Source organism: Bos grunniens, chromosome 1 (assembly GCF_055505025.1).
Source record: "Bos grunniens cultivar Pamir isolate PY7600 chromosome 1, Bosgru_T2T1.0, whole genome shotgun sequence".
Taxonomy (NCBI): Eukaryota; Metazoa; Chordata; class Mammalia; order Artiodactyla; family Bovidae; genus Bos; species Bos grunniens.
The window spans coordinates 107175739-107195236 of NC_141165.1; the positions used below are offsets into that span (position 1 = coordinate 107175739).

The window sequence follows — 19498 nt, forward strand, 5'->3', positions numbered from 1 at the left end:
AAACCACAATGAGGTACCATCTCACTCTGGTCAGAATGGCTGCTATCAAAAAAAGTCTACAAACAATAAATGCTGGAGATGGTGTGGAGAAAAGGGAACCCTCTTACACTGTTGGTGGGAATGCAAACTAGTACAGCTACTATGGAGAACAGTGTGGAGATTCCTTTAAAAACTGGAAATAGACCTGCCATATGACCCAGCAATCCCACTGCTGGGCATACACACCAAGGAAACCAGAACTGAAAGAGACACGTGTACCCCAATGTTCATCGCAGCATTGTTTACTATAGCCAGGACATGGAAACAACCTAGATGTCCATCGGCATACAAATGGATAAGAAAGCTGTGGTACATATACACAATGGAATATTACTCAGCCATTAAAAAGAATGTATTTGAGTCAGTTCTAATGAGGTGGATGAAACTGGAGCCTATTATACAGAGTGAAGTAAGTCAGAAAGAGAAATACTAATATAGTATATTAACGCATATATATGGATTTAGAAAGATGGTAACAATGACCGTATATGTGAGACAGCAAAAGGGACACAGATATAAAGAACAGACTTGGACTCTGTGGGAGAAGGTGAGAGTGGGATGATTTGAGAGAATAGCATTGAAACATGTATATTACCATATGTGAAATAGATCACCAGTCCAAGTTCAATGCATGAAACAGGGCACTCAAAGCTGGTGCATTGGGACAACCCTGAGGGAGGGAGGGAAGTGGGAAGAGGGTTCAGGATGGGGGACACATGTACACCCATGGCTGATTCATGTCAATGTATGGCAAAATATACTATAATATTGTAAAGTAATTGGCCTCCAATTAAAAAAAAAAAGTTATGTGGTGCATGTATATGTGATATATATATATATGTATGTGTGTGTATAGGAAGTACTTAACAATGTGATGTGATATATTAAATTTAAATACAAAATTGTTTGAACACACATTATACAATTTAAATATATAATTTCTAATATATAATATTAAAATATTATAGTATTTGTATATTTAGTCATTTGAATATCTAGGAATAATCCTTTATAGATGGTATAAGCAGTTCATGTACCAATTAATATTTCTCAGTTTTACATATCATGAAAAGGAGGATCTCTTTATTAAAGAAGTGTGGAACTATAATAGATTTTGGTGAGCCCAGCCTTTAGAATCAGATCTGGTTTGATACCTTACTTACCTACTTAGAAGGTAAATGTACTCAGGAGTTATAGTATCTCTCTAAAGCTTAATTTTCTTCTCTTAAATGGAAGATATTTAATACAACTTATAACTTTTAAGGATTAAATAAGATAATATATAGATGGGCAGAGCTCACAGTACGGGCTCAACAAATATTAATTACTTTCTCTGGCATGCTGCAGTCCATGGAGTCACAGAGTTGGATATGACTGAGCGACTGAAATGAACTGAACTTTCTCTGACACACATAGCTAGCTTTACCTTATTTTGAGGGGGAAGCATTTCTAGGTTCATTCCTAGGTAATGTCAAATAGTATGCTGAATGAAGTGTTAGAGAGGAAGTGAAGAAATAGGTAAGGGTCCTCTTAGTTCAGTTCCGAGGACAGCCACATGGGACACCCACATAAGCATGATCCCATGGTTGAAAATGGAGACACATATTATAGAAATCACCACTTGTGAAATCGAGGACTAGCTGAAGTGGCCCACTTGACATAATAGGAAGGCAGAGACAATTTTATTTTGCTGCATTACCTCTCCAGGGCGATGGGGACTCACAGTGAGTTTTCAACTCTATAATAAAGACAACTACTTTCTATGCATTGACATCCTAGTTTAGACAAGAGGCAGACCAGCTGTGAGAGACGTGAAGACATATTTCAGTTTTATTATTTTAGGTATAGATGGGTATGTTAATCCATTTCCACATACAATTCCTGTAATCACAGATAGGGAGTGAACCGTGAACTGGCAAACAACTGTCTCCTGTTGTCAAAGAGTTAAGTTGGAAAGATGGAACCTCAAAGTTGAGAATTGGTGTATCATCTTCCTTCCCAGCCTTGCTGTGCTGATGGTTGCGGGCACACACACAAGCTTTCTTTTTTATCCAGGCACTGATCCACAGTTAACAATATTGTCTCTTTCTTCCCCCTGGCAAATTTTCTGCTTTCAGTCCATAGCTCAGAGTTTCCCATGTTCTGCTCTCTAGGTTCTGACAGCTCTTTTCAGACTTATTAGAAGCCAAGAAATAATTGTAGTATAAAACTCTCTTTCTATTGTCACATTGCTTCTTTCTGCAAATATATCTCAGGAGTTAAACTTTGAACCTTTGATCTCTCACACCAAAAGAAAAAAAATATTTATATGAAAGTAACTTAATTTTAGTGTTCATGGTTTATTATGGAAAGGAGGTGTTTAAAATTTTTAGAATTTTTTTAACAAAATTCTAAGATAAAAGAAAAAAAGAAATCACAGTATTTACAGAGATAACAGAATGGCATAGCCATGCAGAACAAATAACTTTGGTTTTTCCCCTTTCACTTTGGTTTAAATATTGACCAAGATTCAATTTTTTTTCTGCCAAATAAAACTTCAATAAATCAAAGTTTAGAGGCAAAAATAACATATTTTCTTTTTTCCCATCATATTTTATACAGCATTGAGTCTAAATAGGATATTTTATGTATTTAATTCATACCAATACACTATAGGAAGCTTTTATTAAACTGAGTCACTATTGCTCAGACAGCAAACGGTTTACAAATGTACAACAATGTGTATTTCTAAATAATGCAAAAGTGGCAAAGTATTTATTCCTAATATTCTTCTGACTTTAACCTTTATTTTTCATTGCCTTCCTAATTAATTATTCCATCAATCTAAAAAACAAACACCAGTTTTCCTTTCCTCCCAAAGAACACAGTTCTATACCTGGGAATCTGATGTTCATTTTTTTTTGGATAAAATTATGTAAATCTTGGGACAAAAATGGCCATGCCATGTTCTCCCAGAAACCAGGCTTCTACTTGAAAGAGCAAAGTTTAAAAGTCTAGTCACAAGTAGCTATTGGCCCATATCCAGTCTACCTCAAAAATTTTCATTTAATACTACCACCCTATAGAGTTCCTCCAGCATAAAACATGTTTATAAAGTTACAAATTTGAATGTAACTAAAGATACATAGACATTTTATTATTACACTTTAACATACTGCTTGATAAATTATGTACCAGTTAAAAACACTAAATGATCTCAAGGTGCATTCAATATCTGTAGCATAGTTAACAAAAACACACACGAAAAAAATATATATTCTATATTCTGTGGAAAATAACACAGCTTTGATAATGATCACTGTTAAAAATCTCCAATTCTGACTGGTATCTTTTTTTTAAAGGAAATAGGTATAATTTTAAGGCAGTGGATAACCCAAAGGATTTAACTCCAATTTTCAGTTCCAGTGATTTACATTGTAACCTATGAAAATGGGAATGTTAGCCATGAGTTTTCCAAACTGTCTCTTATACACTGACTTTCTTTTTATTTTGACAGAAAATAATTTACTAGCAGGTGTCTCTAAAGGTAAATGGTACCCAAGTTCTGTGTGCTGCTTTTTTTCATAACAAGAAAAAGCCTCAGTTTGGGAGTACTATTTATTATTATGTGTATGTCCATATGTGTGTGTGATTGCTTCTGAGAGTCAGCTGGTGGCACATTCACAGAAATAGTTCATCTGGTGCTTATCAACCTGACTCTCTGCCTGCTCCTCCCTAGTGATAAAAATCAGTTTTTGATTAGGGCAATGTGTGTCCCCAATCTTCACAAGCTTCCACCTTTGGGATTTAGGTGCTTGTGAGAAAGTTTGGGGGGATTACTGATAGCAATCAGAATCAGAAAGGTACCTGCTCAGATTATTCATATAAACAATTAAAATAAAAATATCACATTATACATCAGATTAACAGCAACTCCCAGAACAAAGCTTACAGTGTATAAAAATAGCTACGTAAAAAATTTACATAAAAGGCAAACCAAAAAGAAATTCTCAGTGCAGACATTTACAGAAAAAAATCAAACCAACACAACATATGACCTATCATCATGGCTGCCAAAACTTGTTATTGTTTGTAATTTCATTTCATTGTTTTACTTGAGATAATTCCTGAAATCCTGTGACAGCTTGGTAGAATGAACTGCTTAATACTTGAACCATGAATTGCTATCAGTGTCTTTGTATATGTCTTAAATACAATCCACGTTCATGCTTCAATTGTTCTATATAGTTTTTTTCTGAAATTATAAAAAAAACACAATTCAGATAAGTTACCATAGCAATCACTTTTTACAATTGGTATATGCTTTATACTAAATGTGATACTTCACAAGAACTTTTTTTTTTTTTTCACAAGAACTTTTTATAAAACTCTATCATTCCTGAACCTAGCTGCAATCCCAGGTATTGTTGCAGCTCTTTGATTAATAATTTTTTTTTTCTGAATTGTTGAAAGTCTTTATTTTGGGGAATCTTGCTTAATTCTTATGAAAATTATAAGGTTTTCCAGGAAAATATTTCATTCTGTTTCTTTTCAGGTTAAAAATCTCATTTATCCCTTCAAATCACACCCTATTTTGTAGGCTTTGTATGCAAGCTCATTTTCCTTTGAGAATTTACTCTATCTGATTTTGAAGAAAACAGAAGGCAAACTCCATGTTTATAAAGGATTGAGGAATGAATCCTAGAGAAGCAGAAATAAAAATCAGGTGGGAATGCTGCATGCTTGGCCTGCAGTGGAAGGCAGTATGGGGAAGGAATTCAGTTTTTACTCCTTTCACCCCATCATTTTGAAATTCTGGTTTTCAGATTTTAAAAATGTCTTATTTCAGTCATTTTATTTTTCTTTCCTTTGTGCATCCCTCTAATTTCAATTCCTTCCCTTGTTCTCATCTCCTTTATGAGATAAACTTAGGTGACCTACTCAAACTGTTAAACTTGTGGTTTACTTACAATCAACCAAATTTCACTGTGGTTGTTGGGGACTTTTACATATATGAATAAAGTATGGTAACACTTATTCTCAAGGACATAAAAATAATTTGTCCAAATGACTTCTCTGTTGGACTGGCTTGAGAGAACATAAATAAAAATAAAATGTTCAAATTGCAGGTGGCAATACCATGGAAACATACCTCTTGGAAACTGTCTTTAAAATCAAATTCATATAGCTATTATATATAGATATATGCAATATATATGTATGTATATAATATCAATATGTACATTATATACACATATATATGCATATATAGATACATACATATATACACTATTTGGAAAAGTTGTGTGTACACACATACAAATTTGTTCATCTTTTCATTAGAATGATTTGAGAAATGGCTGCATAAATACACTGACCCTTCTAAGTATATTAAACCCTTGGATTAAAATTTTTATATTTTAAAATTGTTCTCATAATTGCTTTTTAAAGTAAAATATGAGAATGGCTCTTACCTAACCAAAACATCAATTTATAAAATTAAGCTTTTTGTACTCAGCAAAATTTTTGGCATTAGACTGAAAATGCTCATTGAATGTTAAAATCTCTAAATTGAGTTCAATTATCCTGAGGACAATGATTTGCTTGAGGATGGGGAGTCCATTGAGATTCCATTCTTCTGAGAATACCTTTCTGAGTAGCCAAAGTTTTCTTTGGAAAAAATTTCTTCCTGTTTTTAAAGCTGCAATTATAATGCATGTTAATGTCAAGGCCTTCCCTTTTATCACTAGAATGTTTCATATTTTCCTGGGAATTATCTTTGTAAACCTCACACAGCCTACCCACCTGGATGACAAGTGGAACAATTTCTCTCTTAGGCTTCTGTTTTGTGATTGTTTTCTTCTAACTTTTTGTTTTCTTCCATATTACCAAGGTCCTTGTTTACGTGTTTTGATGCAGTCCTATAAGAGAATTAAATACACATTATCACATTGACAAACATATTTAACTTTTCTTAAAAACTGGTTTAAAACTCAACATTCAAAACACAAAGATCACAGCATTCAGTCACATCACTTCATAACAAACAGATGGAGAAACAATGGAAACAGTGACAGGCTATTTTCTTGGGCTCCAAAATCGGTGGACAGTGGATGGTGACTGCAGCCATGAAATTAAAAGATGCTAGCTCCTTGAAGGAAAAGCTATGACAAACCTAGACAGTGTATTAAAAAGCAGACACCTTACTTTGCTGACAGAGGTCCATGTAGTCAAAGCTATGGTTTTTCCAGTGGTCATGTATGGATGTGAGAGTTGCACCATAAAGAAGGCTGAGCGCCAAAGAACTGATGCTTTCCAACTGTGGTGTTGGAGAAGACTCTTGAGAGTCCCTTGAACCCTAAGGAGATCAAACGAGTCAATCCTAAAGGAAATCAGTCCTGAATATTCATTGGAAGGACTGAGGCTGAAGTTGAAGCTCTAATACTATGGCCACCTGATGTGAAGAGCCAACAGATTGGAAAAGATCTTGAAGCTGAGAAATATTGAAGGCAGGAGGAGATGGGGACAACAGAGGACAAGATGGTTGGATGGCATCACTAACTCAATGGACATGAGTTTAGGCAAGCTCTGGGAGTTGGTGAAGAATAGGGAAGCCTATCCCATGCAGACCATGGGGTTGCAGAGTCAGACACAACTGAGCAACTGAACATTTTTAATATTAGAGGTCACATTAATGTACCTTTTAAAAGCAAATGTTTTACATCAAATACACATATGCCCTTAGGATGAACAATTCCACATCTGTGAGCCTTGACTGGTAATAGAACACATTTCACTGAAACTATCTTGACCCTGGGGTTGCATTACATATATGCTAAGAGAAATAGAAGTCATCAGGGAAACCACAGTGATGGTACTTCAAATTATTGTTGCTATATAATTCCTAGTAATTGTTATTGTTGTTCAGTTGCTAAGTCATGTCTAACTCTTTGCAATCCCATGGACTGCAGAATGCCAGGCTTCCCTGTCCTTAACTTTCTCTCAGAGTTTGCTCAAACTTATGTCTATTGAGTCAATGATTCCTAGTAATACTTACACTTTTAAAAATTATATAACACCAGATGTGTTTCTTGATTAAAGAAGCTGGGGTAGAAAATGCCATTTTTCCCTAAAAGTGAAAAATTTTAGAGAATATGCTATGCTTTAAATAGAATTCTGTAACTCATTTGCCAAGAATCACAACTTAAAAGTGTTAATAGTGTTTAAGAGTGTATGTTTTATGTCCAAGTGAGATAAAGACATACAGCTCATTCATATTGGGACATTAATTATATTTAGCCTAAATTTAATTTGTGATTAAAAGATTTTTAATTTAGCTTAAATGACAGTCTTCTAAATTGTTCATAAGCAGGAGAGAGTCCTATAATATGTGACAGGACAGATATGAATTTCAGTTCAGTTCAGTCGCTCAGTCGTGTCCGACTCTTTGCGACCCCATGAATCACAGCACACCAGGCCTCCCTCCGTGTCCATCACCAACTCCTGGAGTTCACTCAGACTCATGTCCATCAAGTCAGTGATGCCATCTAGCCATCTCATCCTCTGTTGTCCCCTTCTCCTCCTGCCCCCAATCCCTCCAGCATCAGAGTCTTTTCCAATGAGTCAACTCTTCGCATGAGGTGGCCAAAGTACTGGAGTTTCAGCTTTAGCATCATTCCTTCCAAAGAAATCCCAGGGCTGATCTCCTTCAGAATGGACTGGTTGAATCTCCTTGCAGTCCAAGGGACTCTCAAGAGTCTTCTCCAACACCACAGTTCAAAAGCATCAATTCTTTGGCACTCAGCTTTCTTCACAGTCCAACTCTCACATCCATACATGACCACTGGAAAAACCATAGCCTTGACTAGATGGACCTTTGTTGGCAAAGTAACGTCTCTGCTTTTCAATATGTTATCTAGATTGGTCATAACTTTTCTTCTAAGGAGTAAGCGTCTTTAAATTTCATGGCTGCAGTCACCATCTGCAGTGATTTTGGAGCCCCCAAAAATAAAGTCTGACACTGTTTCCACTGTTTCCCCATCTATTTCCCATAAAATGATGGGTCCAGATGCCATGATCTTCACTTTCTGAATGCTGAGTTTTAAGCCAACTTTTTCACTCTCCTCTTTCACCTTCATCAAGAGGCTTTTTAGATATGAATTTACATATATAATATAAAGGTATATATACCATTATATATGTATATATCTATAATATAGATGGTGTATATATATAATGTAATGGTATATATATATATAATGTAATGGTGTGTGTTTGTATATATATATATATATAAAATGTAGATGGATATATATCCAGTATTCTTGCCTGGAGAATCCTGTGGACAGAGGAGCCTGGTGGGCTGCTGTCCATACGGTCACACAGTTGGACACGACTGAAGCGACTTAGCATGCATGCGTGCATTGGAGAAGTAAATGGCAACCCACTCCAGTATTCTTGCCTGGAGAATCCCAGGGACAGAGTAGCCTGGTGGGCTGCTGTCTATGGAGTCTCATAGAGTCGGACACGACTGAAGCGACTTAGCAGCAGCTGCATACATATCACAGATTTTTTGAGTTCTACTGTCTAATTAGTTACTTTGTGTGTGTGTGCTCAGTCACATCTGACTCTTTGCAACCCCACAAACTATATCTCACCAGGCTCCTTTGTCTATAGGGTTTTCCCAGCAGGCATACTGGAGTGAATTGTCACTTCCTTCTCCATGGGATCTTCCTGACCAAGGCATCGGGCCCGTATCTCCTGCATTGGCAGGTGGATTCTTTACCACTGAACCACCTGAGAAGCTTAATTAGTTACTTAACTAGTAACAAATAAAGTCTTAGTAACCTCAATAATGGAGTTTTCCAGGTGACTAAGTGGTGATGGACAGGGAGGCCTGGCGTGCTGCAGTCCATAGGGTCGCAAAGAGTCAGACACAACGAGAGACTTAACTGAAGTGAAGTGGTAAAGAATTCACTTGCCATTGCAGGAGACCCAGGAGATGTGGGTTTGATCCCTGAGTCAGAAGATCCCCTGGAAGAGGAAGTGGCAACCCACTCTAGTATTCTTGCCTGGAAAATCCCATGGACAGAGGAGCCTGGTGAGCTACAGTCCATAGGGTCCCAAAGAGTTGGATGTGACTGAGCAACTGAGCATGCACACATGCAACCTCAATAAAATCCATAGAAGATAATGTACCCATAAAAAGTGTACAATGAATTTTCAAAAGTGGATGCACGAATGTAACTGGTAACTGGCAACTAGCTCAAGAAACAGAATGGCTTCAGATGTAGAAGTCCCCCATTATACTCCCTTCCAGTCACTGCTACCTCCCCAAAGGTTATCACAATCCAGATTTTTCATAGAATGGTTTTATCTGTTTTTATAATTTGTTATAAATGGAATCATACCACATGTATTCATTTCTATCTGCCTTTTATTTAAACTCAACTTTATGTTTGTGATATTCACATATAATGTTGCATGTAGTTGTAGGTTGTTCATTCTCATTACTGTATAGCTTGTTATTGGGCTGATTTATTTCATTGATGATGGACATTCTTACTCTTTATTCTTTCTGGGATTTCACTTATGTTGATACATAAGGTAGACCTTTATATGTGTCCCATGTGTCTCTTATTCTCTTAAGCATCCTATGTATTCTTTTCCTCTCTGTGCCTCAACCTCTATGTGTTCTATTGATCTGTATTCTAGTTTGCTTCTCTTTTGTACTGCTGTGGCCAATCTACTTCTAAATTTATCTACCAGAGACATATTTTTAATAACCCAAACCCTAACCTATTTTAATATATTTCAGACCTATTTTAATATATATTTTAATATTATATAATGTAATATGGTGGCTTAGACAGTGGCTCAGATGGTAAAGAGTCTGACTGCAATACAGGAGAATTATATTTAATATTATATTTTAAAAAATATTTTAAAGTTAATTTCAATTTTTGACTCCATCTCCTTTGGCCATCTTTCTTTCACTTTCAATATATTATTTATAGTTTTATTAATATCCTTGTCTGTTAACTACAATACCCAAATAATTCACAGATCCGCTTGTCTGCTTTTCCTCTTGATTATTGATTATATTTTCTTGACTCTTTGTAAATCTAGTCCTTTTTATTTTGCATGACACCATATACAAAATAATAGAAGAGTCTACACACAATGTTATTTTCCATCAAATAAGGTCCCCCCTTTACTTTGTTAAGCAGAAAGGTGAGCAGATAGGATGACTTCAATTCGGTCAGGGTTTGAGCTAGGTTGAAGCTCAGTTGCAGTTTTAGTAAGATTCAGTCTACATCTGGTTTGTCCCTATCCCTAAGTCATGGCCTTCTCAAGCTTCTGATTGAGATTCTGACATGTCTCGCTTTCTCCAGACCTTAAACATAGAGAGATCCAGCTCTTCCCATCATAAAGTCTCCACCCCGGTCTCCAGGCATCTGTCCTGTAACATTTCAAATGTGGTCAATCTCTTTAGTCTCCTTGACTTGAATGTAAACTCCTTGATAGTAAGGACCATGTTTTACTTATACCTTCTTGTCTGAATAAGGTAGGCACCCAAAATATATTTCTTTTACTGAATTGAACTAACTGGCTTTATTACACTTCTTATGTATTTCCTTTTACTGTCCCTTATGATATTAGTGTTCACCAATATCAAGTCTAAACTAAAGAGCCTCTTGACAAGGGTGAAAAAGAGAGTGAAAAAGCTGGCTTAAAACTCAATATTCAAAAAATTAGGATCATGGCACCTGGTCCCATCACTGCATAGCATATAGATGGGAAAAAAGTGGAGGCAGTGACAGATTTTCTTTTTTTGGGCTCCAGAATCACTGCAGACAGTGACTGCAGCCATGAAATTAAATGATGCTTGCTCCTTGAAGGAAAATTATGACAAACCTAGTGTTTTAAAAAGCAGAGAAGTCATTTTGTTGACAAAGGTGCATTATAGTCAAAGCTATGGTTTCCCAGTAGTCGTATATGGAAGTGACAGTTGGACTATAAAGAAGGCTAAGCACCGAAGAATTGATGCTTTCAAACTGTGGTGTTGGAGAAGACTCTTGAGAGTCCCTTGGAGTACAAGGAGATCAACCAGTCAATCCTAAAGGAAATCAACACTGAATATTCACTGCAAGGACTGATGCTGAAGCTGAAGCTCCAATACTTTGGCCACCTGATGCAAAGAACCAATTTATTGGAAAAAAACCGTGCTGCTGAGAAAGATGGATGGCAGGAGGAGAAGGGGACGACAGAGGATGAGATGTTTGGATGGCATCATCAACACAATGGACATGAGTTTGAGCAAATTTTGGGAGATAGTGAAGGACAAGAAAGCCTGGTATGCTATAGTCCACGGGGTCTCAAAGAGTCAAACATAACTTAGTGACTGAACAACAACAGTATAAAGTCAGAACACACCCAGCTGCTTTTTCACAGATAGGTAAAATAGAATACTTTTGATAGCAATCAGCATAGTGATTGCCTAAGGGAAAAAGGATGACAGGGCTGTATAGGAAGGAATTCCAAAGGGGTGATGGGGTGCTCTATATCATGATTGGAATAATGGCTACAATGGTGTCTACATTTACCAAAACATATTTAATTACATATTAAATGTAAGCAAATTTTACCTTAATATAAAATTATTATATAGAGAAAAACTAAAGCATTATCCTCATGGCCAAGAATTGCAAGAATCAGGCAAAAAGTACAATGAGAAACTGGATACCATTCCTACTTCCAATTCTACTCACTTTATAGGTGGATTTAGTATTTGTGTAGGGATGAAGGGTAATTTCTGTGATTTCAAAAAATTCTATCAAATAAAAGAAGGGGGTCTTGAGAGGAAGGGAGTGACTAGAATTCTAAGGAAGTTGTGATTTTCAGGGAAAATCACAATATTTTTCAGCATATTGGTCAGGTAAAATCAGGCTAAGAATCACTGCTTACAGTTTGGTATTATGAAAAAGAGTTTGTTAAGGGTAACATGAAACATATTTGTAGAACATGTTTGTAGAAGGAGAGTTGAGCAACTTCAAACTGATTATTTTTAAAATCAAAAAAAGGAAAAAAAATTCCCATCTTTTCTTAATCTCACTGTCCAAAAAAAAAATAACTGCTAAAACTCTTATTATGCCTCATTGTGCCCCAGGCCAAGCATTTAGAAAAGGGCCTGGGGCACACTGAGGCATAATAGCTTTAGGATACCTCTGTTTTACACTGAAGTACACTAATAAACTTGCTTGTGGTTACACAGCTAGCAAACAGCAAAGCCAGGATTCAAACTCCAGTAGTCTGGCTCCAGGACCTATGGGCCAAGTTACACAGTTATACAAATATGCCAAGTGTTAACCACTGTGAAATGTTTTAAATAGAAATAAATTAGTGTTGCTGCTGGGGGAGGGAGGTATTCACTGAGTGCATGTATGTAAGATTTACTTGAAGATTTTACAAATTTTTGTTACTGAGAGTCTGCTCTCTCTAACTGGGAAAAAAACTCTAGAACTTACTCTTGGGCTTGATTACTTTTGGGCTCAGTTTAGAGCTTGATGTGGTAAAAATAAATATAATTTTATGGATGTGTCTTTTTTTTTTAATTTTATTTTATTTTTAAACTTTACAATATTGTATTAGTTTTGCCAAATATCGAAATGAATCCGCCACAGGTATACCTGTGTTCCCCATCCTGAACCCTCCTTCCTCCTCCCTCCCCATACCCTCCCTCTGGGTCGTCCCAGTGCACCAGCCCCAAGCATCCAGTATCCTGCATCGAACCTGGACTGGTGACTCGTTTCATACATGATATTATACATGTTTCAATGCTATTCTCCCAAATCTCCCCACCCTCTCCCTGTGTCTTTTTTAATTTTTGGAAATTTTAGTGGTTTGAAAGCATTACACAGGTTAGAAATCTATCTACTACTGGAAGAGAACAAAATTTTATTTAAACCATTCTTTTGAGCAATATTTTCAGTCAATATTTTTTTTTAAGTTGATTGATTTAAGGAAGGAGGTTAAGACATTTATAAACAATGAGCATTTCGGTTAAAATACAAATTATTACAATTACTTGTCTGGAGAGTTATGCATCAGTCAACTTTTTTATAATTTTAAAATGAGATAAAATTTAAATAATAGAATAACAAATTAATATTGGAAGAAGCTCTGGAGGTGACCCTCTAATCAGTAAAGTGGAGAGAAGAGTCTTAACCCTGAGGTTAGTAAACCTGGGTTCTAATCCTCATGTGTCAAGTGTGAGCTGAGTCCTTAGACAAGTCCCTCCTCTTAAGATGTTTGCTCTTCTGTAAATGGGGGACAGTAGGGTCTACTCCTAGGGCTGGTGTGAGGATAAATGTAGAATATATGTGAAAGTCCCCAGGAAGTGACAGGGACTCAAAACAATGGTGAGTCCTGGATTGTTGCCCAGCCACATAGCTACTGAGTGGCTGAAGAGAGTTCAATCCTCTCTCTCAACTACTCCTCTGTGTTATTTCTGTAAGTGCAGTGCTGTTAAGCATTCAAGTTGCTTTTAAGTAACATTTTAGAAGATTCTTTAACTTTTTTGTGAGATTTTCCCCAGTACTATAAATTTGTTACCAGATCTCTTTGAAAGAAGGTAAGGAACTAAATCCAGCAGTGTCTTCTAAATGTGCCTTTGCTTTAGAGTTACTAAGAGATGGGATAGAGATGTTACTAATGCTACAGTGGAAATCACATTGCAGTATATAAATGTATCAAATCAACACATGGTACACTTTAAATTTATTCAATGTTATACATCAACTATAGCTCAACTAACATAAATTTAAAAGGGGATAAAGGAGGTAGGAAAAGTGAAGGGGGTAGGAATGGCAGACATAGCCAATATATCATAATCTTGGAATGTGGTGTCATTTGAAAGGATACATAAAGTGTTCTAACAGAGTTGCACATTTGGAAAATAAAAACAATAGCCATGTATAATAACTCATACATGAAAGAATTCATAGGACTTTAGGTTTTCCAAATGTAGGCATATGTATAACAAATTCGAAAACTGAGAGGCAACATGAGGAATTAATACTTCCCAGTTTAAAAGGGCATTTTCTATGATTTCTACTATATAGCATGCCTGGAACACAGCACAGAAGGGCACCAGGATCACAGGTATTTACAACTGGGACCCTGGCAGTGTGGAATTGCCACTCTCAGCAAACCTGCCATTGATACCTGTGCAGGTAATCAGGATCATAACCATGAGAATAGTTATTTTTCTTTATTCCTTGGTCACAGCTCTCAGCAAAGTAAGCTTCCCCCTAGGCTAACCTTAATAAAGACTTAGAAGAGGAGAGGAGGGCTCTAAGCCCCACATCTCTGAAGGACATTTGTCAGCAGTTTTGGGGTTTGAAGAAGGAAATAAAGAAAAATGAATAGTTGGACTTCTTAAAGTTTTGATTTGATATCTTTAGCATTTCTTCAAATGACTGTCCGAAGAAACTCTCTACCAAAACAGGAAATCCTAATACTGGCAGTGAAAAATAGAAGACAGCCTTTCATTTGGGCAATAGCAGATATGGGAACCACCATTATGTCAGTGGATCAGTGGATCAAAATAAATGTAACAACACTGAATGTGCACAAAAGCAGGATGCCACTGGCATGTATTCAGCATCATGGTTCAAAGCATTTCCTTTAGGTGGGTGATTTAGGCGTTTCCTTTAGGTGGGTAATTTAGGTGTTTCCTTTAGGTGGGTAATGTGGTAACAGTATGGGCAGAAGCAGAAACTTGAGAAATAGGACTTCCCTTCACTTTTGAAACAATGATTAAAAAAAAACAAAACATGAAATTAAACAAATTAAGTGAAATGCTAAAAGACACTTACTCCTTGGAAGGAAAGTTATGACCAACCTAGACAGCATATTAAAAAGCAGAGACATTACTTTGCCAACAAAGTCTGTCTAGTCAAGGCTATGGTTTTTCCAGTGGTCATGTATGGATGTGAGAGTTGGACTGTGAAGAAAGCTGAGTGCCAAAGAATTGATGCTTTTGAACTGTGGTGTTGGAGAAGACTCTTGAGAGTCCCTTGGACTGCAAGGAGATCCAACCATTCCATCCTAAAGGAGATCTGTCCTCGGTGTTCATTGGAAAGACTGATGTTGAAGCTGAAGCTCCAATACTTTGGCCACCTGGTGTGAAGAGCTGACTCATTTGAAAAGACCCTCATGCTGGGAAAGATTGAGGGCAGGAGGAGAAGTGAACGACAGAGGATGAGATGGTTGGATGGCATCACCAACTCGATGGACATAGGTTTGGGTGGACTCCAGGAGTTGCTGATGGACAGGGAGGCCTGGCATGCTGCGGTTCATGGGGTTGCAAAGAGTCAGACATGACTGAGTGACTGAATTGAACTTAACTGAAGTGAAATGCATGTATATAGACAGGCTTCTCTGGTGGCTCAGTGGTAAAGAATTCACCTGCCAATGCAGGAGATGCAGTTTTGATCCCTGGGTTAGAAAGATCCCCTGGAGAAGGAAATGGCAACCCATTCCAGTATTCTTGCTTGGGAAATCCCATGGACAGAGGAGCCTGGTGGGCTACAGTCCATGGGGTTGCAAAGAGATAGACAGGACTGAGGGACTAAGCACTCAAAGAGAGATAAAAATGGAAATTTTGATGCTATCTCTTCCCACTGGAAATGGTTCAATTCACATGTAGTAGGAGAGAGCAGGGCCATGGACACTTCTGCTCTTTTGGGGGGCCACGACCTTGTGACTGACTGAATGGGGACTCAAGCATTCCCACATTGTCTTATTTCCTATTTAGTCTCTTCTATTATTTATGCTTTGATAGAATAATGGGGCATTGTCTTTTATTCCTCTTTTGGCTGCCTGCCAGGCTATAGGGTAGTGAAGGAAAAAGAAATCAAAGCTTGGATTAGCTTGATGTCTAATATAAGGCAAGAGGCCACATCAGCTCTGCACTTGAAAACACATCCTCCAACCCCTAGCACTACATAAAATGCCAGCATGCAATTAAAGTCAGAGATGAAGTTTTAATTCCAAAGAAGTCCTTGTGAGGCAGCAAAATATATTTGAAAGTTTATACGGGATACGGAATAATATACTGCATGCATTAACTTGGGCAGGTAATATTCACTGAGCCTTAGATACTATGAAATATGTTTAAGAAGGCAATGGCACCCCACTCCAGTACTCTTGCCTGGAAAATCCCATGGACGGAGGAGCCTGGTGGGCTGCAGTCCATGGGGTAGCTAAGAGTCGGACACGACTGAGCGACTTCACTTTCACTTTTCACTTTATGCATTGGAGAAGGAAATGGCAACCTACTCCAGTGTTCTTGCCTGGAGAATCCCAGGGATGGGAGAGACTGGTGGGCTGCCGTCTATGGGGTCGCATAGAGTCGGACACAACTGAAGCGACTTAGCAGCAGCAGCAGCAGCAGCAGCAAACTTATCTCATTAAATTTTGAGGATTTCAGTTAAGTAGTAATACACTAGGAAAGTCACTCAAAATGTACCATAAATGGTCCTTTAACCCTGTATTTTCAAGTCATTCAGCGGGGAGTCAATCTTTCCTTATGGGAACATTGATTTTAGAGAGAATATTGATTGAAAATAGAATTCAGTTAAAATTAAATTTCTTGCAAGATCCTCTTCCATATACTAAGAGATACTAATGAGAAGAGTTTTAGAAAGGCTTAATATAACCATATTTCTTAAAGTTTTGAGGTTAAAGACTAGTCTTCTTTAGTCTTTTGCCAATTTAGGACTGCCTGGTTTTTTTTTCCCTAAGACAGTAGGAGAATAGTAAAGCATTATATAAGGCAGAACTGACAAAAGATATTTGTGAATTTTAGACTTCCACATTGTCCTCATATTGTACAAAAACTTCATGAAAATAGTCATGAGTTTCACAGTTGCAAAAGATAAATCTCTTGGTAAATTTCCAAGATCCATACAACATGTATTTTGAGATTATAAATGTTTGGTTGGTGCTTACTTTCAGTTTAGTGATAAGAAGTATGGTGGCCAAGGGTCTCTTAAATGTAACCCATCAGGAAATTATGGTTTTAATATACTTCTGAATAAGCTTGTGGCTACATCATGCTGCCTTACATTTTTTCCTTTATCTCTGACTCTTTCAATTTTTCAGTAGTTCTTATACTATAAAAAATGTGGGAGAGAATTTAGAACTCAAAAAGTAACATTTAACTTCCTCCAAATATAAAAACAATGTTCAGAGAATATGATGGATTGAATGGAGTAAATAATTTTAAAAGTCATTGAATTATCTCTAGGTCTAGGTCTTCATGTTTCCATGTTTCCTATTAAACATGGCTCAGATGGTAAAGAATCTGCCTGCAATGTAGGAGACTGAAGTTCAATCCCTGGGTAAGGAAGTTCCCTTGGAGAAGGAAATGGCAACCCACTCCAGTATTCTTGCCTGGAGAATTCCATGGACAGAGCAGCCTGGTGGGCTACAGTTCATTGGGTTGCAAAGAGTTGGACATGACTGAATGACTAATATTTTCACTTTTTTTCACCTGTTAAACAACTAGATATGAACTGGGTTTAGTCAGTTAATATCTTTTGACTGGAAATGACAGTTAATACCCTGCATACATAGGAAATTGCTGGGAGCCGGCATATTGCATATTGAGTGCAGCACTTTCCACAGCATCATCTTTCAGGATCTGGAATAGCTCAACTGGAATTCTATCACTGCTGGGAGCCAGCGTGAGGAACTCTGCCCATGACAAAGGTCATGAGGAAGGAGGCTCGGCATACGCAAAGGCGGGATCAAGCCTCAGGAGTCCCCCTGGAAATTCTCGAGCATCTACCCCCAAAACCAGAGTCTGCCTACTTTCTGCTTTGTGCTTTCACCTACACCTCTGACTTTACGGGGGGCTGTCCCCCACTACCTCTCTCTGAAACAAGAGTTAGCTTACAGCTCCAGTTAATAATTCCTGGGTGTGACAGTGTTTAACCTACAAACTCCTTTGGAAATCCTCTAGCCTACCTGAATAGGTTTTTCCGGCCACATGGGATTGTTCAGAGCCTCCCAACTGTGAGAGGCAGGAGATGTTCTAAACTGTCTAAACACAGATTCCTTTGAGTAGTTAAAAGATTGATTAGAAATTGTATTGGTGAAGGGTTTTTCACTTATTGGGCCAATGTTTGCTGCTAAGTCTCCATACTCTTTACCTACTGTGTCCTTGGCAGTGTATTGATTGATATAATGGGTGTATAGAAATGTAAGTAGTAGCCTCAATGTTTGTAACCTTGGACCCTTGAGTTAATTCTTTTCTTGATTGAGCCCACCTCACCTTTGCCCTACAGGAATGCAGCTTTGTCCAGTGCTTTTTTGGAGGCTGGTGCCTGACTTTGGAATAATCACCTTTAGAAAAAGATAAGTTTCTTAAAATGTTAACAGGCCTCCTGGCCAGAAGATGATGTAATTCACCTGAACTTTTGCATATGATAAGTTTGAAAGCCTGGCTTCAATTAGGACCAGGAACTGCTGTCCTTGCATGACTCCACCCCTTCCCCCATTATCCTCTATGCACAACTTAAGGTATAAAAACTACTTTGGAAAATAAAGTGCGGGCCTTGTTCACTGAAATTTGGTCTCCCCATGTCGCTCTCTCTCTCAAATTCTGGCTGAGTCTCCATCTGGAGCGCGGAACCCGCCATGCTTGCTAATTATGCCTGGGCTTCTAAGATCCGACCGGGGAGGCCTCAGTGTCTCCTCTCCTTCGGGAGAACGGAAGGACGCCTGCGGCCTACGTAAGTGGTGCAAACTTCTTGTCTTGAAGTTTTATTGGTCTCCCACGTAAACCAAGCTACTCAGCCTCTTTTCTCCACTGAATTTTCCTACTGAGCTATCCTCATTCTATTACTCTTTATATCTTTGATAAATATTTAAATAAATAGGTCGCCTATGCCGTCTCTTCTTCGAATACCCTGGATCAGCCGGGGCTGGACCCTGGCAGGAAATGATGAGTTATCCATTCTCACTATCAAAATATCTCAAAAAAAAAAAAAAAATTTCCAGTGAGCAGTTATATGAATCAAAACAGTAGAGAAAGCACGAGTCCTTATTCTGCAATGAACATACCATATCACAACGTCAAGCACCACTGCTAAGCATTTCCTGCTGCAGTTTTCCATATTTAAAAATAGATATAAAAATATGTATCTCATATGAATGTAATGGGGAGTTCCTGGTTTTTGAGTAGTCATTAGGTATGTTGTACTCAAATTCTGCTGCTAAGTCACTTCAGTCGTGTCCGACCCTGTGCGACCCATGGACGGCAGCCCACCAGGCTCCCCCATCCCTGGGATTCTCCAGGCAAGAACACTGGAGTGGGTTGCCATTTCCTTCTCCAATGCATAAAAGTGAAAAGTGAAAGTGAAGTCGCTCAGTCGTGTCCAACTCTTCATGACCCCATAGACTGCAGCCC

General features: G+C 37.7%; 1 protein-coding gene across 4 annotated transcripts in view; it reads right to left on the minus strand.

Annotated features, from left to right (window-relative positions):
• Positions 1 to 1842: 1842 nt before the first annotated feature.
• The window catches only part of ALCAM (activated leukocyte cell adhesion molecule), a 228399-nt gene continuing 210743 nt past the window's right edge, over positions 1843 to 19498 (minus strand). For all 4 annotated transcript variants that reach the window (XM_086321104.1, XM_086321125.1, XM_086321132.1 and 1 more), the window contains 2 exons: positions 5824 to 5939; positions 1843 to 4273 (listed from right to left, as the gene is read on the minus strand). In XM_086321104.1, the coding sequence (XP_086177230.1) occupies positions 5852 to 5939 (88 nt within the window). In that variant the 3' untranslated portion in view covers positions 1843 to 4273; positions 5824 to 5851. The remainder of the gene's footprint in view (positions 4274 to 5823; positions 5940 to 19498) is intronic.